Source organism: Hetaerina americana, unplaced genomic scaffold, assembly GCF_022747635.1.
Source record: "Hetaerina americana unplaced genomic scaffold, ioHetAmer1.1.p SCAF_5, whole genome shotgun sequence".
Lineage (NCBI taxonomy): Eukaryota > Metazoa > Arthropoda > Insecta > Odonata > Calopterygidae > Hetaerina > Hetaerina americana.
The window spans coordinates 91414711-91436128 of NW_027287095.1; the positions used below are offsets into that span (position 1 = coordinate 91414711).

Genomic DNA, 21418 nt, shown 5'->3' on the forward strand with positions numbered 1-21418 from the left:
ATTGTGCAAAAATAAACTTTGCTTAGGTTTGGAATATATACAGGTTGCAGCGCTTTAATCGGGCCAAATTTCAATTTGAATTTCCCGCCATATCGTAGTTCCACTGGAGGTCGCGACTGGCATATTTGTAAGCTATAGGCATCTAGTAAACAGTCATAACCTCAAATGGACGAAATGTTACGCACAGGTGCGAGGTACAATCGAAGAGCCGCAATTATCGAAAGTGTTCGCGGTGGGCGTCAACTGTTTACAGATCAACTGTTTACGGTATTGTGGCTATGTAAAATGCTTCGGAGAAGTCTGGGAAAGGTTTCGCTATCCCGGTGAAGAAATCTCATTCGAGGAAACGCGTGCTTGTCCGGATTTAAGACCCGCACCCTGTGCATAACGTTTGAATAAAAAAGTAGTTTCTCAATAAAATTAGAAAAATGAAAAGATAGTCTAGTAAAAATAATTCCGGTAAATTTGATGTTAAACAGGAGTCTTAAGGATTTTTATGTTGTGAGATGAATCTATATCATTCGAGAGTGAGGAAGCAAATAAGCTAGGCCTCGACTCTTTGACAACTAATGAAGGACGTTGTTAGCGATCGAATTTTCACGATATCCTTTTGTTTAAAAAACCAAAAATAAAGGGCTTACACTGTGTGTCTTACAGCGCTGAGAAGTAATGCGAAATTTAGGCATATAATCAAAATAAAATGAAATATTGTGAAAGAGTCCTTTTTGGTTCCATAGTGTTTTCATGGTCAACATTGAATTTCAACCGGTCAAGACAGGTTTCGGATGGACACAACCCTAAACAATTACACAAAAATACACTCACTTGCCTCCCAAACAAAAAGCACAACTTAATACGTATCTGAAGTCGCGGCACTACAGTGAGGCCCTCTTTAATTCCGCACACTTCCTTCCTACCTTGATTCTGCCCAACATCCCTATCTCCTATAACTGCCCTTTCCTCGTTTGCCTGACATTCTAACCCATGTCACAGTCTTCAAAATTCCATTACCCGTAATACGCCCTTCATCCATTTTACTTGCCTCCTAGTGATATCTCATAACAAACCCCTCTCTTTGCCCACCACACCAAGTACTTCCTCATTTGTTTTCTTCTCTGTCCATTTCACCTTCTCCATTCTCCGCCAAACCCACATTTCAAAATCCTCCAATCTACTTCTATCATCCTGCTTCAGTGACCACGTTTCCGCGCCGTACATAGCTACGCTCCATATAAAAGTTTTTATGACTCTTTTCTTAACATCCTTGCTCAACGTCCTCGTCATTAACTCCCTCCTCCTTGTGAAAGCCTCTTTGCCTAGCGCAATTCTCCTCCTTACGTCCTTACTACTTTGACCGTGTTAGTCCAAAACACTACCGAGATACGTAAACTGTTCTACCAGCTCTAATTTTTGCCCTCCTATTTTAATTTTTAGCTTAGCCTTTTTCTTTCTGGAAAATCGCATAACCTTTGTTTTATTAATATTGATTCCCATCCCATATCTGTCGCACTGAATTTCCAATTCACTCAGCAATGTTTGCAATCCAATGGCTGACTGACAAATTAGAGCTTCGTCATCAGCCAAACTAACTGATTTTTCGAATTCCCCGCCCACTTTCATTCCTTCCTCCAGTTCTTCCGATGTTTCCTTAATTATTTCCTCCACATATACGGTGATAATGGGCAACCCTGCCTAACGCTTCTTCTTAACAGTGCCCATCCGGACTCTCCGTTCCCCACTCGAACCTGAGCAGTCTGAGACATGTACAGGTTACGGATTAGCCTCCTGTCCATCCAATCTATTCCTATTTTCTGCAATATTTGTGCTCATTAGTTTTTCCCAATTCAATCTATCCTAAGCTTTTTCGAAATCTACGCAACAGGCAAATACGCCCTGATGGCATTCTGTTTTAATCTCGATTAGTGACCTCATTCCATGGCATTAAGAGCCAAGAGATCCTACGGGGCGGTGACGTTAAATCTGCAATGCCGTTTTTTATTATATTAAATCACCGTATAAATAGTCCACGCTCGAAAAAATAGTATACGTTTACGAAAGTAGTCCCAGAAGTACCCGACCCAACAAAGAATAAAAAAATGAGAAAAAATGTATTTATTTTTCAACATAAGCTCATTTTTCCCAGCGATGTTCAATAAGTTTGATACCCTTTTTATAATAAGAACTGTCTTGCTCCTCAAAATAGCCATCAACCGCCAACATCACTTCTTCACAGTTGGAGAATCTTTGACCGCCGAGCCGTTTTTTCAAGTTTGCAAAAGGAAAATTATCAAAGGGGGCTAAATCTGGCGAATAGGGTGCATGAGGTAGAAATTCAAACTTAAATTCATGAATTTTGGCCATTGCAACAACGGATTTGCGAGCTGGTGGATTGTCTTGATGAAACAGCACGTTTTTCTTAGCCTAATGCGGCCTATTTTGCTTAATTTCTCAGCTCAAACGTTGCAATAAGTTCGCATAATACTCGCCGCTGATAGTTTTTCCTTTTTAAAGAAAGCCAACGAAAACTATCCCACGCGCATCCCAAAATGCCGAAGCCATCACCTTGCCTGCAGATGAAACGGTCTTCGCAAATCTTTGGAGCCAGTTCTCCCAATTGAATAATTGTTTTGATTATTCTTTTGTCTCGGGTGTGAACTAATGGACCCATGTTTAATCCATGGTTATGAAACGGTGCAAACATTATGTTTTGTTGCCGTGAAACTTTGCTAGACACTCAATTGAAACATCTTCACGATACTGGTTTTGTTCGAGTGTGACCAAACGTGGCATCCATCTTGCACACCGCTTTCTCTTGTCCAAATATTTAGTAAATATGCGATGTACCGCACTTTTTGAAAATCCTACTATGTCTGATAGCTCGTGCACTTTCAGTCAACGATCATCCAGTATTACTTCGTAGATTTTCTTCACCGTTTCTAGATTCGTCACCTCATTTATTCGGCCAATGCAATGCTCGTCTTGACAGCTCTTATGGTCTCTAAAAGTATTGTATCACATAACGATGACCAATTTTATCCTTTTTCACAAATTCACTACTATTGATGGTAGCCAAACAAATACTAAACCACGTTCGTCTTCAAACTTGAAACATATGCTTTATAGCTTGCGTACTTTCTAATACAGTGATATTTTTGAAACAACTACCGCTATCTCTAGGTCATATCGCGTACTTATGGGCCCACCCTCGTATATCACGTGAAATATGAAGCTTTATGTTTTTTTTATAAAATCCAGGGAAAATTTTGCTTAATTGCATGAAGGTGACAGCGAGAGCCTATGAGATAAACCACATTATAGATGCTAACACAAAGGCGATAAGGTGACTGACACATAATGAGAGGGTATTCTCTAAAGCAGAAAGAGATCGGCCCCAAAATACGAATAAGAGGTGATGCTACCGAGCTCACCTGATATATGTATCTCACATCAGGGTAGAGGACCGATCCCTTCCGCTGAGGCACTTCGGTAGGAAGACCGTGGTTTTGGTGAAGCTGAGTGTGCTCAGTATGACTCGGATTTCAACCTGTGTTCTCTACTAGTGGCCGACCAGTCTAACCATTACGATAACACATCCATGCTCACGAAAAAATCCGTGCATGTGATTAAACCCAATGTCTACTGCGACCATGAACCTATTAAGTATTATCTTGAATAGAATGGTTTGAGGCATCACTTTGTGGAAGCGATTCATATCAGGAAAGAAAATAATTTGTTCTTCCACATATATTGTATCATGCACTACCTTGGTTTCGACTTACGAAGTTTGGCCTTACGATGACTTTGTAAGTCCTTACCTGGATCGTGAATGATGAAATATATGTGAAGAACAAAGTATTTTCTCTTCCGGTATGTATTAACCTATAAAGCATGAACCATTTTTGAATTACATCATACAGTACCCTGCAAGCCACCGCAAGGGTGTGTGGCAGGGAGTGAATACACACCACACTAATTTTGACCCGAATATTTTTACTCCTGCCGCGTTCGGATAACATTATTCTGATCATAAGGGATTATAATGTTCGTGGGAAAAATGACATCTTAAATCTATCTGTTCTGCACTAAATCTCTCTTATTTTACTGACATGGTCTCTCATGCAGTAGTACGATGGGGGGTAATAATGCATTTTCAGTATCACTGCTAAAGAGACCTCCTTCCAACTTATGCAAGAGCTTCAATCTGTAATTTAACCTTCGCTCCGTGAGTGATTCCCAGCCTATCCCATCAAGGATCCCATATACTTGAAGCACATTGTAAATGATGCCTAACCAGCGAGGGATAACATTTCTCTTTCACCTTTTCATCACATTTACCCTGTGCTCTTCTAATAAATCCTAATTTTTTGTTTGCTTGTCCACATATTCCCCGTGTGTTTCACCCAGGAGAGATCGTGAGCGAGGGTAAAGCCTAGGTATTTAATGGAGTGTACACTTTCTATTTCGATATTCCCGATGCAGTAGGCGTTAGGGTGGGAATTTCTCTTTTTCCAAAAAGTTATCACTACGTACTTTTTTAAATTTAATTCTAATTGCCGAGTGCCGCACTAGTATTTTTTCGCATTAAGGTCATTTGACAAAGCTGCTGTGTCCTTAGGATCACGGATATAACGGTAAATCACTGCATAGTCGGCAAATAAACGAATCTCACTAGTGGCTTCGGAGTCAATGTCGTTAACGTAAAGTAGGAATAAAAGAGGCCCGATAGCACTTCCCTGGGGAACACCTGAAGTAACTTCTACTGCATTTGAGCCAACTCCATCTTCGACTACTTTTTGTTACCGACCGTTCAAAAAGTCTTTAATCCAGCCCAGGATAAGTTAGTGAAGTCTCTGGAGTCATAATTAGACAGCTTCGACCGAAGCGAGTGGAGATCCAGGTTCGATTCCAACTTCTGACCGATAACTTTTTTCAATACCTTCCACGCATTTGTGAGAAAGTTGGCGCTTAATCGCGCATAAGTTTCTCGGTCGGTATTTCTTAATTTCCCTCAGTTTTTTGGGGGAATCTTACAAATATTCAATGTACATGACCTCTCGTTATTTGGTTTTCTCTTCCAGCGTCTCCGGTCGTCCCGTTGCAACCCATCCGCACCGTGCCCAACGGCAATTATCGCTGTTAACCGAGGGCTTAGTCGAGCGAAAATTATCGGTGACATGTCTTCGGGAAGAATGCGTTGTTCCACGCGGCCTTGCTTCGCAAGTGTTCAAAGAGAGAGTCGAGCGACCTTCGCTCGATTCCATAGTGTTCATCCGGACAAGAAGCAAGCGAGTTTGAAACGAACGGATTTGCATGAGAAAAACCGCCAATGACACGAGCCCGATCACGCACGCTCCCAGGGGAGGAAGCAGTTGGAGCGGAGTTTTCATTGGGGTCGCGGCGAAATCAGAAATATGGAGGCATCGAAGCCAACAAGTAACACGTAATAATGCACAGCAAAGTTACTCTGTTGGAACTTTTGCAACAAAAGGATGGTCTGGCGGGGGGGGGGGGGAGAAGCAACAATGTCTTTGGGCGGAAGTGAGTGCTCTTGTCCCCACTTTAGAGAGGAGGAAGGGGCAAGGTAGAGAGGCAGGGCCGGGTAGCAGCTATCTGCATACCATTCGGAGCAGACCACGTAAGACGGGCAACAAAAAACAAAGAAAAATACATAAGGAATGCGAGGAGATGTTGATTTCAAATTGCTCCTGATGGGGAGCGGCAAGACTTGGATTCGTGCGGTCGAATCACGCTAGAGCCGCGGAAGAATGAGGGAATGGCGGCCAAGGATGATGGCGAACCGCATGAACTGTTGGGTGCGGTGGGAGGCACGGAGAATCACCGCAAACCCGAGAAATGGCAAAAATACCAAAGGTGACATGCAGGTAAGGTAAAATAAGCGCAGGAATAGGAACTGAAGATCTTACTAGTCAATTCGAAATTTATAGATTATTGAAAATGGGAAAATGACCGTACCCAACTCTCATACTGTCCTGCTCGGAAGCTTTTCAATTCTTTCTTGTAAAACAGAAATCATTTTCAATTGATTCCTTAAACTTAATTTAAAAATAAACGAATGTAATATTGTGAGGGGAATCATGTTCCGTGGAATAGATGAATAACTATCGGTAAGCATCCTTTTTAGAAGCAAAAATGGCGCTGCGTGGCTTTGAATAAATCGAAGTTAATTAAATTACACATTAAATTACTCTAGCATAAATTGGAATGATGTCTCTTTAGTAGTGCTGATGAAAATGTATCATTACCCCCATCGTACAACGGTAGGAGATTTCATGTCAATAAAGTTAGAAAGAGAGAGAGATGAAGTGTAGAACAGATTGATTTAAGATGTCATTTTTCCCGCGAACGATAAGGGATCAGAATTATATTTTTCCACAGCGATGAGGGGAACAATACATGTATTTCGAGTCAAAATTAGTCTGGTGTGTATTCACCCACTAACGCAAATCCTAACGGTGGCTTGCATGGCACTAAAATATGCCAAAATACTGAAAGAAGTAGTGTGACTTTGAAATGTTGCCACATCCGCTCTATTCTCTCGATATCACCACCAAACCACTTCTTTTCATTTAAAAAACTATAAAAAAAACAATTATGGGGTTGGAGATTTGACAAAACGTAAACGAGGTCATTCTGAGAGGTTGACAAATTGTTACAATTAATATTGAAGTCTATTGTTTTGAGAATACAAAACGTTTTTAAAACAGTAAATTATCACTTTCATCATCAAGGCGAGAGATTTTCAGATCATCTTCGAATGGTAAATGTAGGTCGTGCGCGTGATTGACATTTGAATATTGTAACTCATTTCTGGCCAAGATTATCTCCATTTCTTTTGCTAAAGATCCGGTGATGCAGTATCATTACGCAGAGAAAGCACAGCGCGACTTCCCGCTGCCCGAGCTCATGTGCTTGACCTGAAATAATATGAAGGGGGTGGGGCACCCTTGGGTCCGCCCGCCTATGGCAAGCGCGTGTTTGTTGTGGCTCGGTGTCCCTTCGTTCCGCTCTCCATCGGTGGGGGAGGCCAAGGTCAAGGCGCCAGCCAGGCAGCCACTCGAACGCGGGGCGAAAGTGAAAGGGGGGGAGGGGGCGTGCATCGGCCTCGTTCGCACGCGGACTCGCCAATGACGCTGAAAGGAGAGGAGTTCTATTGGCGTCGCGGGAGCTGCCCGCGCTTGATGTCGGCGGCGTCTGTCGCAGCCGTTTCAATCAGAGGTGCCAACACGAAAAGGTGTTAGACGAATGCATGGACATCCTATCTATTGCTTACGGGAATCTTCCACTATGATTTTACTGCCAGTGTTCTGAAATCCCCCTATCACCCACACTCACTGCGACTAGTGAGATATTATGCCCGTTTGAGTGATAAAAAGATGCTTTTCATGGCTAAAAATGTGATTAATGCGCTAGATATTAATCAATTGTGTTTATACCAAGTTTAGTGCTATGGGTATGAGAGACTTCCTATTCTATTACTTCTGAAATTAGACATTTTTGGTGAATGTTCTAAAGTAAAAAAAAATGGGTGTCAGAATATATAATTACTTTAGGTGTATTGGAATGACTGCGCAATGGGCTTGAGATTGTGAAACGTCCCGAACTCATAATACTATGATCCAATTTCTTACTGTTCTTACTTAGAAAGGAAATAAAGACAAGTGAAGTTGTCGGAAGCGAATTATGATCAATTCGGAGTCCTAACAGGTAGGTACTTATAAATTAACAAAGTGTAGCACAGTCTGAAAATCAATCAATAATGAGCTCATTCGAGGTTCTTGAATGGCATTTAAGAAATTCAACGAGAGGCAGAGACCACGGAACGAATACTCACGGAGAGAGTCGGAACGCAGATTTGATTCAATCGCCAATCAATCACGATCTCGTTTGAATCCTGCATCCCGTAAGCGTCTCATAAAATCGCGAATTCAGAAAAAGAAGCCGAACCACGAGGGTGGTTTGAAAAGTTCTCGCAATGGAATAGAAATGAAACGACTCACCTCAGCGAAACTTTTTTTATTTTTCAATGCAGTCTCCCAGTGCACTCATGCACTTGGTCCAGCGATATTCCAAGGTATTGATCCCATCTCCAAAATTAAATTCCTTCAGGCCTGCAATATACCCGTCTACCTCGGCTGTTAGTTCTTTGTTTGAAGAGAATATTCGTCCACCAAGGAACATTTTGACCTTGGGGAAGAGATGGAAATCTGATGGAGCCAAATCATGCGAATTAAGCGGGCGTGGCAACAATTCGTATCTTAGACCAAGTATTTTTGCCATTGCAGCGACACTTGTGCGTGGGCGCGCATTGTCTTGATGAAATATGACTTTCCTCTTTGCCAAATCTAGTCTCTTTTTCTACAGTTGGTCCAGGAGGTTAGCGTAGAACTGTTTAGTAATTGTTTGACCAGTCGGAAGATGATCTAGTGGCATTCACCTTTCGAATCCCCGAAAGCTGAAGCCATCACCTTTCCGATCGATCGTATTTCCTTTGCTTTCTTTTTCTTGGTGGTGGTCAATCAACATGTTTCCACTGCTTTGACTGTTGCTTTATCTCCGGAGTATAGTGGTGGACCCAAGTTGCATCTGTGGTCACGAACCGACGCAGAAAATCTTGTTGGTTGCTCTTAAAACGGGTCAAACATTATTGGAAAATTTCCATTCTGATAAATTTCTATGGCAATCCTGAGTAGTCCAAGGGGGTAGAACGTTGGACTACTAACCGGAGGGTCCCGGATTCGATCCCCGGGCGAGTCACTCTGGGCACCTGCAGCTCCACCCAAGCTATGTGATTTTTCGGGTACCAAATCTTCCCGGGAAACCATAACCGGCACAGGGAAAGGAACTGGCCCCCCTACCCTGATGTGTGAAATTCACACGCCGTATTGTACTTAGTACCCTTAGTACTGGGTGAACTCTGCCATCACCTACTAAACCGACCTTCGGGTTGATTACTGTGTTTATGGTTTTTTTTATGAGTCAAGAGTCCCGGCACCCATCGAGCAACTAATTTTCTTATATCCGATTCCGCTGTTATTGGAAACTATTCTACTGTTATGTGGTATGTCCGTTCAGATGACATCCATACATATTCAGCCGTTTCTCGAACTTTCAGTCGGTGACCCTAAATTGCCATTTTATGCACTTTTGCAATTACTTCTGGGGTGGTGGTACATTTTAGCCGACCACGACGCGGATCATCTTCATCTGGTAAGCTGTCCCGACCAAACTTAAACTCGTTTGTCCTCTTGGCAACAGTTGAATATGAAGGAGCAGACTCCCGCAGAATGTTCTGAAAATCAGCATTAAATTTCCTTTTCTTTTATACATTTCTTTGCTAAGTATTTAATCACTGCTCGAATCTCAATTTTTTCCATTTTCAAAAATTACTGCAAGGGAACAACAACAGAGAGGTGTCCGCACCACAGATCTCTTCCCAGAGCACTCACGCGATACCTAGATACTCATCAAAGATTACCTATTACTACGCTGGAAACTCGTTTCGCTAAAGTTGACATCTGGCGGCGATTCCGAGAACCTTTCAAACTACCCATGTATTTCCTTGTACTGTGCAGAGGCATCATCCAGAATGTGAGCTCACTATTCAATTATTACGAGGGCGGTTTTTTTCAACCTCCGATGGGCCATAAAAAAAGACAAGTGAACATTAAAAAAATATTTTATTGCTAAAAGGTATGTACACTTACGGTTACTTTTCGACATAACCACCTTGAAGGTTGGGGAATGTCCCGTACTTGCGGCCAAGCTTTACAATACACTCTTCATAAAATGTTGCCGCCGATGAATTTAAATGAGTCTTGACGTTGTCTTGAAGCTCCTCGTTGGTTTGGAAGCGCTGCCTGCCCTCCAAGCCACTCCTTCAGTTCAGGGAAAAGGTGCAAGTCACTCGGCGCTAGGTCGGGACTGAATGGTGGCTGATCGAAAATGTCCCTTGGGAATTCCTCCTCTAGTAGCCAGTCGTTGGGTTGCACCAGCGATAAGAGGACGGGCGTTGTCATGGATCGGAACAATTCCAGAAGTCAGCATGCCTCTTCTTTTGTTCGGCAGTGGCAGAGCGTGTGGTGCGGGAGATGCACTGTTGCCTGCTAGGCGCACCACTCGCCCTTCGCTTGTCCAGCGTTAATGCTGTGCAATAAAAAACAAAATCAAACAAACCTTCAACAGTCGAAATGTTATGGCTATCGTGTTTTGGGGCCATAAATGTGCGTTGATTGTTGAGTTCATGCAGCCGGGGACAACGATTAATTAAGCTGTTTATTGTGAAACGTTACGAAGTTTGCGGAGAGCCATTAAAAACAAAAGATATATTATGCGATTACACAATAAAAGGAAGTTAATTACCGCCACGAATAGTCTCGGCCTCTAAGCACGTACGTGACCACGAACGAGGAATGGCGTTTTACTACATAATGGTGGTACAATCACTCCTTCCAATGCACGCCGCACTTCCCGATTCTCCAACGTTGCTGGAATGTTGGTTCCAACATCTAGTTAAACAATTTCATATTACACTTGGGATATAAAAGAGAATGTCTTTCTCGGAATTAACGAATCCTGAATCCTATCTTAGAAGGGTCACAGACACGTGAGCAAAACTCAAAAGAATATTTATGATCAAAAAATGGATTCCAGTAAAATTAGTAAAACCGTTGCTAGCATCGTTTAACACTCCATCAAATCTGTTCAATTATTCATATTTTTTCCAAGTCCACTTGTGACGTCCGTCGTGTGAGTATTCAACTTCCATGCGACTCCTTAGTCATTCTATTTATTCAGTTGCTTCGATTACCGCTTTCAACAAGGCGTTGCGTTTTGGACAATGATGGCATATTTTAGTCATCGTTCCATCCAATCTCTTTTCTAAGACTCCTTCCTTCCATACGCCACTTAAGGAATGCATCAGTCCTTAGCAAACCTCACGTCCAGGCTAACCCGTGAAAAAAATTTACGACACATATAATTCGCGTTAAGAATCTAGAATGGAGAGTCGGGATTTTGATTAATATCTTGCTGTAATGGAAAGTATTTCGTAAGGGGCAATGGCCTTTTAAGTTGGGCATTTCCGTGCCGGCGGATGCGGCGATTAGTCGGCCGTCCCAACGATCGATCGAATTGGCCGCGACAATTATTCCCCCCCCCCCCCCCCAGTCACGTGGAAAGCATGTCCGTACTCCCGTGGTAACGCAGACGAAGAACCGAAGAAAAAAACTGAGCAGAGTTCGAACTTTGCCGGAACGAATCCAAATATTCAATTTATTCATAATTAAACGCGAAATAATACGCGAATCTAACCTCGTAATCTGAACAAACGGCGGGATCGAGATGGTGCGGGGGCTAACGTACTGGCTTCCCACCATGAGGGCGCGGGTTCAAATCCCGGCGGTGTTGAATATTTTTCAGAGGTATCTCGATCCCTACTTGAGGTGCTTTGTGGAGGGCACTTTGAGTGAGTACGCCGTCCGTCGGATGGGACGTTAAACTGCGGACCCCTTGGCGCCTTTCGTTAAGAGTAGGCTAATGCCGACGCCGGGTTTCTCTCCACCCTTCATCCTTTCCTATCCATCCCCTATGGCGCAAATGACCTTAGCTGTCGGTCGCCTCCCCTCAAAACTACTACTACTGAACAAACGGCGGATTCGCGACCGGAAAAAAGTGAAATCGGAGTGGATCCGGGGGGAACCAGAGCACAGCAAGTAAGAGAAATCGAGGGGAGGGGAAGGGCGGACGGCACGGGGGGGATGGACACCCCCTCCTCTCCTCACTCATAACTTCGGTTTCCATCACTCCTTACCGAAAAACTCTCGAATATCCTAGTGTCCTTTTCGGCCAAGAAAAGGAAACTTTTGAAAGAAAGTGCACCCCCCCCCCCCCCGCAATCTTATAGTGGGAGTTAAGAGGTGTGCCAAGAATAGCACTGCTATTTGATTCAATACTAAACGCAACGGAGATTAAAAAAAAATAACCAATTGACAAGATCAACTTGTTTATATTTTTAGAAGACATAAACGATCATCTCAAATTCGAGACACGAATGCAGACTAAACAGTTACAACGATTGGATAAGTTCTAATATATTTGATAATTTCTTCATTATGTGCAGAGCACAATTTGAGCAATTGAAACGTCATAGTGAAGAGGTATGTTAAATAAATAAATACAAACGAGGAAGTACTTGGTATGGTGGGCGAAGAGAGGAGTTTGTTGGGAGAAATCCTATGGAGGCAGGAAAAGTGGATGAAGGGGGTATTGACCGGCAGCGAGATGTTGAAGACTGTAATAGAGGGGAGAATGTTGGGCAAAAGAGGAAAGGGAAGGAACAGGATAGGGATGTTGGACGTGATGAAGGGAGGAAGAAAGTACTCAGAGATGAAGAGAGACCTGATATAGAGTAGGATGATGGATTTTGTGTTTTGTTAGGAGTCAAAAAGTATTTAAAAAAATATCGCAGTTATCATTACAATTACTTAATTATATTCAAAATACATTCCACCTCCATCGAAACACCTGTAGTTCGGCACGTCTGCCACTCGTCAAAAGCCCGCTGGAAGGCGGTTTCCGGAATACTGTTGAGAGCCTTTGTCGTCGCCGCTTGAACCGCCTCGATGGAGTCGAACCGATATCCTTTGAGCTCCTTTTGATCTATCCTTTGAGGTAATAACGTTGTCGAGAAAATCTTCATCTTCCTGGAAGCAATCCCAAAATTTCTTGCGAAATTTCCACCCACGGCAGTTTTCGTTGCTCGCTCAAGACTTTCGGTACCAGCTTCGCGCACTTTCCTCATCACAAGATCCTCTGGTACAATGGTGTGGACAGTTTCGACTAAAAGGCCGGTGCCCTCGCCGATAAGGGCGATGTTTAAACGCCTGTCAAAATCCAAAACGTTTTACACTTGGCCACCTGAGCATCGGTTCGAGCGGTCGTCGGGCGTCCGACGTGGAGTTCGCCTTCGACTTCGTCTTCTTTGTGCCACTCAACTCTTGTGCGGCTTGAGGCATCATTCCCATAAGCCTGTTAAATGAGTTCAAGGGTCTCCGACGCGGATTTCCTGAGTTTAACGCAAAACTTCACAGCGTAGCGTTGCTCGACGGTGCGCTCAATGCTGGCGCGACGACACCACAAACAATCACACGTGACAAAAATCCACCTGTCTCAACGCATGCCCGGAGGCGACAGAACTAAAGTGCGCCTGAGTGGTGGGGGACCCCTCTCGGGGAGCCAACCGGTCGGACCCCCATCCACCGCTCCGTTGAGGCTACAGCGAACCAGTCACGATACTTATTGTACGGACCTCGTATATGTATATACATATATATAGTATATATATATATATATTTATATATATATATATATATATTTTTTTTTTTTTTTTGAATACTCAATTGATGGGAGTGAATTTATAGATATTTATATGGTAACGAAAATTTTAACTAACCACATTTATAAAGTAACAATTACAAAGTGAATTCACCTTAATAGTCTTATCGTAATTTCAATAAATATTTGCAGCAAATAATCCCGATTGACATTATGAAGAATCTATAGCGAAAAGCAAAGCATTACCACTTTTTCAAAATATGAATAATTCATCAAGGTTCTTCCAAGTTCCACTTGCCACTAACGTGAAATACTTCCCTTTTTTGTTTCATTAGTTTTACATGCATGTATATATACATTAAGTTGTAATGCTTTGCTTTTCTCTATAGATTCTTCATAATGTCAATCGGGATTATGTGCTGCAAATATTTATTGAAATTGCGATAAGACTATTATGGTGAATTCACTTTGTAATTGTTACTGTGTAAATGTGGTTAGTTAAAATTTTCGTTATCATATAAATATCTATAAATTCACTCCCATTATTTGAGTCGTTCCAACATCGTTCAGGACTCCCAAGGACGACGATCTCCAGACATTAAAATTAATCATCTTCTGATCTGTGGCGAAAGTGACGCGAAACTGACCTCAGCTGTGGATTTGAAGCTTTTTAGAAGGGGCATGTCTACTTCTATGCAAGAAATTAATGAATACATAACAATAAATGAGGATATGGTTAGGAATTTAGTTCGTATTGCATAAAGCAATTTATAATAATTATTTCCATATGAATGAATAGTTTTTTGCTTTGCATATGAACATATTTTTCTCGTCAGGTAAAATGATCAAAACATATAAACCGTTTCCTTATGAGTCGAGGGTAAAATTCTCAGCTTAAGAATAAGTCATCATCGTCCCCTGTCGAGTCTAACAGTTAACATTATCCGATGTATCCTCAAACCAGATGACCTTCTGAAGACTGTCTAAAGGGCTGTCGATGGCCGAGTTGGTTGGTTGATCATTTGTAAGCAAACAGATAATTTCTTATTGAGTGAATTGAGTTCTTACGGCTATTCGTATTGAATAAATGAAAAAAACTCCAATAGCCGTAAACAATATGTTAGCGGCTATTGGAGTTTTTTTCATTAATTCAAGATAATTTATCGTCGTATCCTGGATATCTAGACACATCTTAGAATTGATAATTATTGATATAACGATGATTTGTGATCAATTTTACGGAGAGATACACACCAAGCCAACTCGATGCATCAATTACAAACGTCTTGATTTACTTTCTTCACAGGGAAATTGTTACCATTGCCGTACATATTAACTCCAGTTGATCAAGGAAAGTAAAAGTTAAGACGGTGTAACAGCTTAAAAAGTTGAGGATGTAATTGTAGTAACGCAGTTTCCGCTGCGTAATTTAAACTCAAAGACTTCGAGAATAAAATGCCCCAGGTAACCGCGAAAGAGGAAGCAGAGTCATGCACGTAAGATAATACGTCGCATTCCAAGAAGCATGAGAGAGAGAGAGAGAGAGAGAGAGAGGGGGCAGACCTTGAACCGGGGTTCAAAAGCAAGGTGGTACGAACGGGAATGAAGGCATTCGAGCGCCTCGAACGGTCGCGCTCTGTTCATCCATCATCACGCTCTGAGCACGCAATATTAACAAAGGCAATGCGCACTCGATCAACTACAATTATGCAAGTACCTGTATCATAAGCGTCTATTTAAAAATTTCGAACCCAACGAGTTATTTCCAATTAAAAATTAATATTTTTCAATGCTCCACCTTGTCCAACCAACTTCTTCCGAGCCGATATCCATGCTACTGATCAGAGAGGTTCGCTCCAATTGCACAAACTCTAAGGCAGTTCCATCTTTCGGAATTCATCCTGGCGAAGCAAAATGGAGCGACATGAGTCCACGCTGTTCACCGACGACGGCGATGCACAGAGAGAGGCCCTGCCAATCAACGGACCGCACAGCAGATGTGCACTTTAAAGAGCTTCAAGGCCGCAGCAGAAAGATTGTAGTGAATATGTAGGGACATTACATTGCGCATATTGATACTTTAAATACATTATTAGTTCCACTACATAAGGCAACTAAGAAACAGACTTTCTGATGGAACTTAGCGACAAAATTAAGTTTTTTTAATTATTCCAAGCCAAGAATGTGGTTGTCAAATGATATTTCAAATGTCTTTCAATTAAAAATAAAATCACCATCCGTCTCTGCAGGTAGTATCGGCACATGACATCGAAATAAATACCCCGTGATCCATTAAAGAGGTGCGTGGCAGGGGGTGCGAGCACCAGGAGGGAAGTTATAAGGGAGGGCATGGGAGAGGAAGGGAAAAGGGAAAAGTTATCATTTAAAATTATCAAATGACGTGCAAATTTCTATAAATGCTGGAGGAAGACTTAATTTAATAGAAGGGGTAATGCACTTAATAAATTAGTCATTTGTAATACGAAGAAAGGGGATAAAAATTAACCACAACCATTTATACGACAGGCCTCCACCATCATAAGACAGGTAATAAAGAATTGAAAAGTAAGAAGGGGAAATTCCACTATCACATAGACAAACATACAACTCATAATCTCCACCCCTAAATTCACGGAACACGTTATCTAACCATAATAACAATGTTCACGATTATTCACCAAAAAAGTAAGGTGTTTTCTCAACATAGGAATACATTCAATACTAAAATATACCCGCCATAAGGTGGACAACCCCGCAATCCCCCCCCCCCCCCCCCCAAAACTTCGTCCTATCCTCCACCGCCTTCCTGGAAACTTTCTAGATTGGAACTGCTGACCACTAATGACGGCTGGACTCCCTTTCTTCTTTCTCTTTGCTGGAGGATCATCGAAAAATTTATTCGGATGCCGTTTTCACGATGAAAAATTATAGTGCGAGATAGCATGTGCGCAGCGAAAACGTTTCCTTAAAATAACGCGCTAACTAAGAAATGACTATTCGATATCACTCCAAACTCAAAATGTGACTATTTTTCTCAAAAATAAAACTGGCCACAGCGACCCACGAAAAGAAACCCTCGAATTTCAAATTATTTGGCTACTATTGATACTGTTTAGACTCGCTCTTAACGTAATCATAACAGCTCAGATTGTTTACAGGTTACTGAACGTTCGCCATATCCAATATTCATTTTTCAAACAGTGTTACTAACAGCGTAGATATACGTTGCGTGGAGAAAATCTGCACGAATGTCAACGCCAAAGGAAATTAAATAGCTCTACTTTTGTCTTCTCGTCTATATTCTAAATTCATTCCGGGGAAATATGAAATCCCAATGACTGTCGGGTAAATGAAGAGTTCGCTATCAATGATTTCGCGGTTCGTACATATAAATGGAAACGCTTATTGGCGACAAAGTCACAATAAAACCAGGAATTTCATTGTTTTCAATAAATTTGGCATTTATGAGCATATAGTTGACATTACATCAACAATAACCATATGTTATCTTGTACAGCTTTTTATTCACAACGAGCCACTCCTCCATAGTTCCATATCTTCTCTGCTTGCCACCATCACGATGGACCTCGATTCACAGTGGACGGAATACTATATATGTACTGAGAACAGAGCAACATCACCTTAATGCTCGCACAACGCTGGTGCGACACTTGGCAATTAGAATTAAACTTAAAAAAGTGCGTAGTGATGAATTTTTGGAAAGAGAGCCCTCTCGAACGCCAACTGCATCGGGAACACCGAAATGGAATGTTTAGACTTAAATAAATACCGAGAAGCGTTACCCTCGCTAACGATCTCCCCTATGGGTGGAACACATACGGGGAATATGCGGACTAGCTAACAAAAAATTAGGAGTTATCAGAGGAGTACTGGGTAAATACGATGAAAAGGTCAAAGAGAAATGTTATCTGTGCGGGTTAGACCTAATTTAGAATTATATCCTGCTAGTATAAATGGGATCCTCGCGAAGTTGGATTAATTGCCGAATTGGATCGCGTACAGCGTAGAAGAGCAGCTAGATTTGTAAAACGTTGTAATGATACATAAACTTAGTAGCGTATCCAAAATATTAGCGCAGCTAGGCTGAGATACACTGACGGAGCGGAGGCTAATTTACAGATTCAATCTCTTGCATATTAATGGGAAGGGCGTCTTTTTATGCAGTGACATTAAAAATATGTTATAATTACCCCCATCGTACCTCGGTAGGGGAGATAATTTAAATAAAATTAGAGAAATTAAGGGTAAGACTGATAATTTTGTCCACGAACAATAAGAGATCAGAATAACTTTGTCTGACCGCGGTGTGTGTGACAATATTCGGGTCAAAATTAGTCTAGTGTGTATTCACCCTCTGCCACACACCCTAGTGATGGCTTGCAGTGTACTAAAATATACATATACCGGAGACTTGACGCTCCACACGTCAAACCGGGAAGAAATCACATTCGTCGCAGTTCGATTCACGAACTGCTACACATGGTTCTCGCATAGTTAGCTTTGGATTTACGGATTGGCTTCTCGCTGTAGGGAATCCCGAGGAAGACTCCGCGATTGAACGCCGCGAATGTCGACGCGCAGTCTTGAATGTCAAACGATTCTTTTGCGAGGAGGCAATCATTCGTACTGCTCTCAAGATGCTTGCGATCAACTCCCTTATCCTTCCTTCGATTGCCTCATCGGAGAAATGACAAAGGCTCTCTTATCATCCATCTCAATCGTATACAATGCCTTTTAGTTTTAAGTGGATCTCCGGACTTATCTAAGATCGTGAGCGTCAACCGTGACCTAAGCGGGTAAGTGCAATTGACCTTGTAGCGCTCGCACCATAATACGATAAGTGGCAGAACTCGTTCGCCTCCGTGAGGACGACTGGGACTTGTGACGTGGGTTCGGAACGCTCCGAGAGACATAAGGGTTTTCCTAATCACGCAAATTTGGAATCGGTACCGGCCATAGGGGTGGAGGGTCCCTGCCTTCGCATCGGGAGGTCGCGGCTTTGAAGCCTACCCCTAAGGAGGGGTTTCCTTCGTCTTCGCGGTGGGAGTCTTTCTGAGAGAGAATTCTTCCGCGAAGATATTTTTCAAACCTTTGTTAAAGGAAACGAAATTAGGTATAAAAGGTTTAAAAAAAAAAGTATCGGAAGCAAATTTTTCCTGCCATGTGCGTGAATAGCTGAATTCAGCTTACCGTCGGTTTAAGTGTCCACATGTTCGCAGATATCGTATTATTGACATTGATTAGACAGTGACAGTGCACACCATCATTATATCACTGACAATTTTGCAAATGCGAAGTATCTGCGCTAAACTCGTCCTCCCGAAGGTCTTCAGACGGACGACCAAGAGCAGATTCGAGAGTGTATGCTTGGGAAGACCTCCTGCAACGTCATCGTGACGATTCCCCAACCCCCTTACAGTCCCTCCGACTTGGCACCGGCAGACTATTTCCTATTCCCGAAAGTGAAATCCACCTTCCATCAAAGGACACCACCACCATGGGATCCTAAGTTAAGCCGTCAAAGAAGCTTGCACACGTACCCTGAAGAGTACCCTTATCCAGAATCCGCCTGCCAGGGAGCCTTCGAATCGTGGAAAAGGCGCTGGCGACTGAATTGTGTCGAAGCTCAAAGGAAGAAGTCTTTTGAAGAATATTGAGAGGAATTGTAGATATATCTGAAATAAATCTTGTGTCCCGGTACTTTTTATACAAACCAAGTACATGACTGTTTACAATAAAGAAAATATATGAAAATTACCATTACTGACCTCCCACACAAATAATCCGGGTTCGACGCCCGTCGGTGGCAGAGTTTTCAACTTTAGTATTTCAGACAATTTTGATTATGAAGCTTTTTTGGGTGGAATTACGTCATATGTTATTGCAATTGTCGGAAAAATTTGATCCAAACCAAAAAGGCCCATTTTCCACAAAATGTCGTAAAAAATGAAATGCACGATGACGTCGAAAATGTAAAAACTTGCGAGGATTTTTATGAAAACATTGCAAGACTTCGCAAATAGTTTTGTGAATTTTCATCATTTTTGATTACCTGTCACCCATTCCTAGTGCGGCCAAGGTTTTCCGCCGTTCTCCGCTAACCATGAACGAGATAAACGGAAAGGAGTCTTTAAGTGCATTGCGTCCTTGCCGCTTCCAGCAGAAGTGGAAACGAGAGCCTCGCTCCACTTTGAACTCCCTCTCGGGGAGGCATCGCGACACCACAGCCAACCCCTTCAGTCGGACTTACTTTTTTATTGGCGCGCACATATAGACGAAAAACCATCCAAAGTATATTTTACATGTCGCACAAATGTTATCAGCCTATGGCATAATTGCCCTAAAGTCGGTGGATCTCTTGGCGTGGAGGGTTTGTGAGCATCGACATGCGCTTGATGTAGGACGCCAAAATACTCCGGCGTTGCATTTAAGCATCGTGAATCGCGGGACATATTTAAACGTGGAATGCACTTTACCAATGCCGTGAGACATGGGGCGAGAGAAGCAGCCGAGGGAAGAAGAAGAATAAATAGAAGGAGACGGCAAAGGAGACGAATGATGAATATGAAATGGATGGAAAGAGGAGCAAGTGAAGAAGAGGACGTTACTTAAGGGAGAAGAGGGAAGCCTTCAAGACGAAAGGATTGCAACGAACAAGTAGAGCTCACGTCATGGTGAGGGGCACCTGATGATGCTCAATGAAGATCATGACTGAAGAAGCAAGGGTTGAAGAATTAACTGAGGAAGGCCCTTTCACGGACGGAAACGGGTTCACGCAACAACTTTTTCAAACAACAACAAAAAAATGTCGTTCAATTGTTTTTTTACATTGTATTTCGCTCACATCCGCTAAAACTTCCCTCATTTGCCCTAATTCCGCTTCAGCCACGTTCCCCCTTCCTACCACCACACTTCGATTACACTCCCTGCTTTACACTTTCTGCTCGGTGTAACACGGAACTTGACTTGAAGTTCGTACCTGAAGATTATGTAGTACATCTAAGCCGGTCGTGTAATAAATCAATGTCTAGGGGAAAAAGCATCATCACTTGTTAAATATCATTAGGGTGACAATGGTCAGATGGAGAGCATTCAAAATTGGAAGCTTATCCTACGTTCCATCCGCGTAGCAAGGGACGAACATATCTCATCACGAAGCTGAAGGACGTTCAGTCTCAACAGTCGTCGGAACAACTCACTCTCGTACTTCCAAATGCCCATTAACGTTTCGCAATCCAACATAAATCTGCAACTATTTGTAATCTATTAATGTTTAAGTCACCCATATCATTAATAGTATAGATGCAGTAATCGTTGATTTTTCGGCAGCTTTCGACCGAGTGCCTCACGATAAATAATTGTTAAAGTTGGATTCGTTACCATTGGATTTGAGGGCCAAAGAATGGATAAAAAATTTTCTTAGAGGCAGAACTCAAAAAGTAAAATTAGGGGATACATTTTCAAACAAGGCGAGCGTTTAAGCAGGCGTTCCACTGGGCAGTGTTCTAGGGCCATTACTCTTCCTAATCTACGTAAACGATCTACCAAACAATTTACATTCCCAAATAAAACTCTTTGCTGATGACTGCATTATATATAAACGGATAGAGCATGCAAATGACCGCGTAATATTACAAAATGACATCGATCGCCTTGGTGACTAGGTTACAAATAATAACATGGGCATTAGTATATAGTAAGTATGAGCAAGCATATACATTTTTCAAATAAAAAGAATGCAGAAAAGGAAATTTACACCCTCTTTGGAGAAAGAATCCCATGCAGCAGTCAATGCAAATATTTAGGCATTTACTTAACTTGGGTGGGAAGTCAAAGTAGATAATGTGACACGGAAGGCATTTAAAGTATTGTATTTCGGTAATGAGAAATTTAAAAGGAAGAAGCGTAGCCACAAAAGAAAAAGCATATAATGTACTCGTTATCCCTATCCTAGAAATAGTCGTCCATAGAATGGGATCCATATGAGGTGGGACGTATTAAAAATATAATAAAAGTTCAAAGAAAGGCAACAAGATATGCTCGC

At 42.1% G+C, this 21418-nt stretch overlaps 1 protein-coding gene across 1 annotated transcript in view; it reads right to left on the bottom strand.

Moving 5' to 3' along the window:
* Positions 1–9978: 9978 nt before the first annotated feature.
* The window catches only part of IntS10 (integrator complex subunit 10), a 54567-nt gene continuing 43127 nt past the window's right edge, over positions 9979–21418 (bottom strand). Inside the window, exon 14 of the mRNA XM_071592033.1 lies at positions 9979–10164. Coding sequence (XP_071448134.1) covers positions 10125–10164 — 40 coding nt within the window. The 3' untranslated portion in view covers positions 9979–10124. The remainder of the gene's footprint in view (positions 10165–21418) is intronic.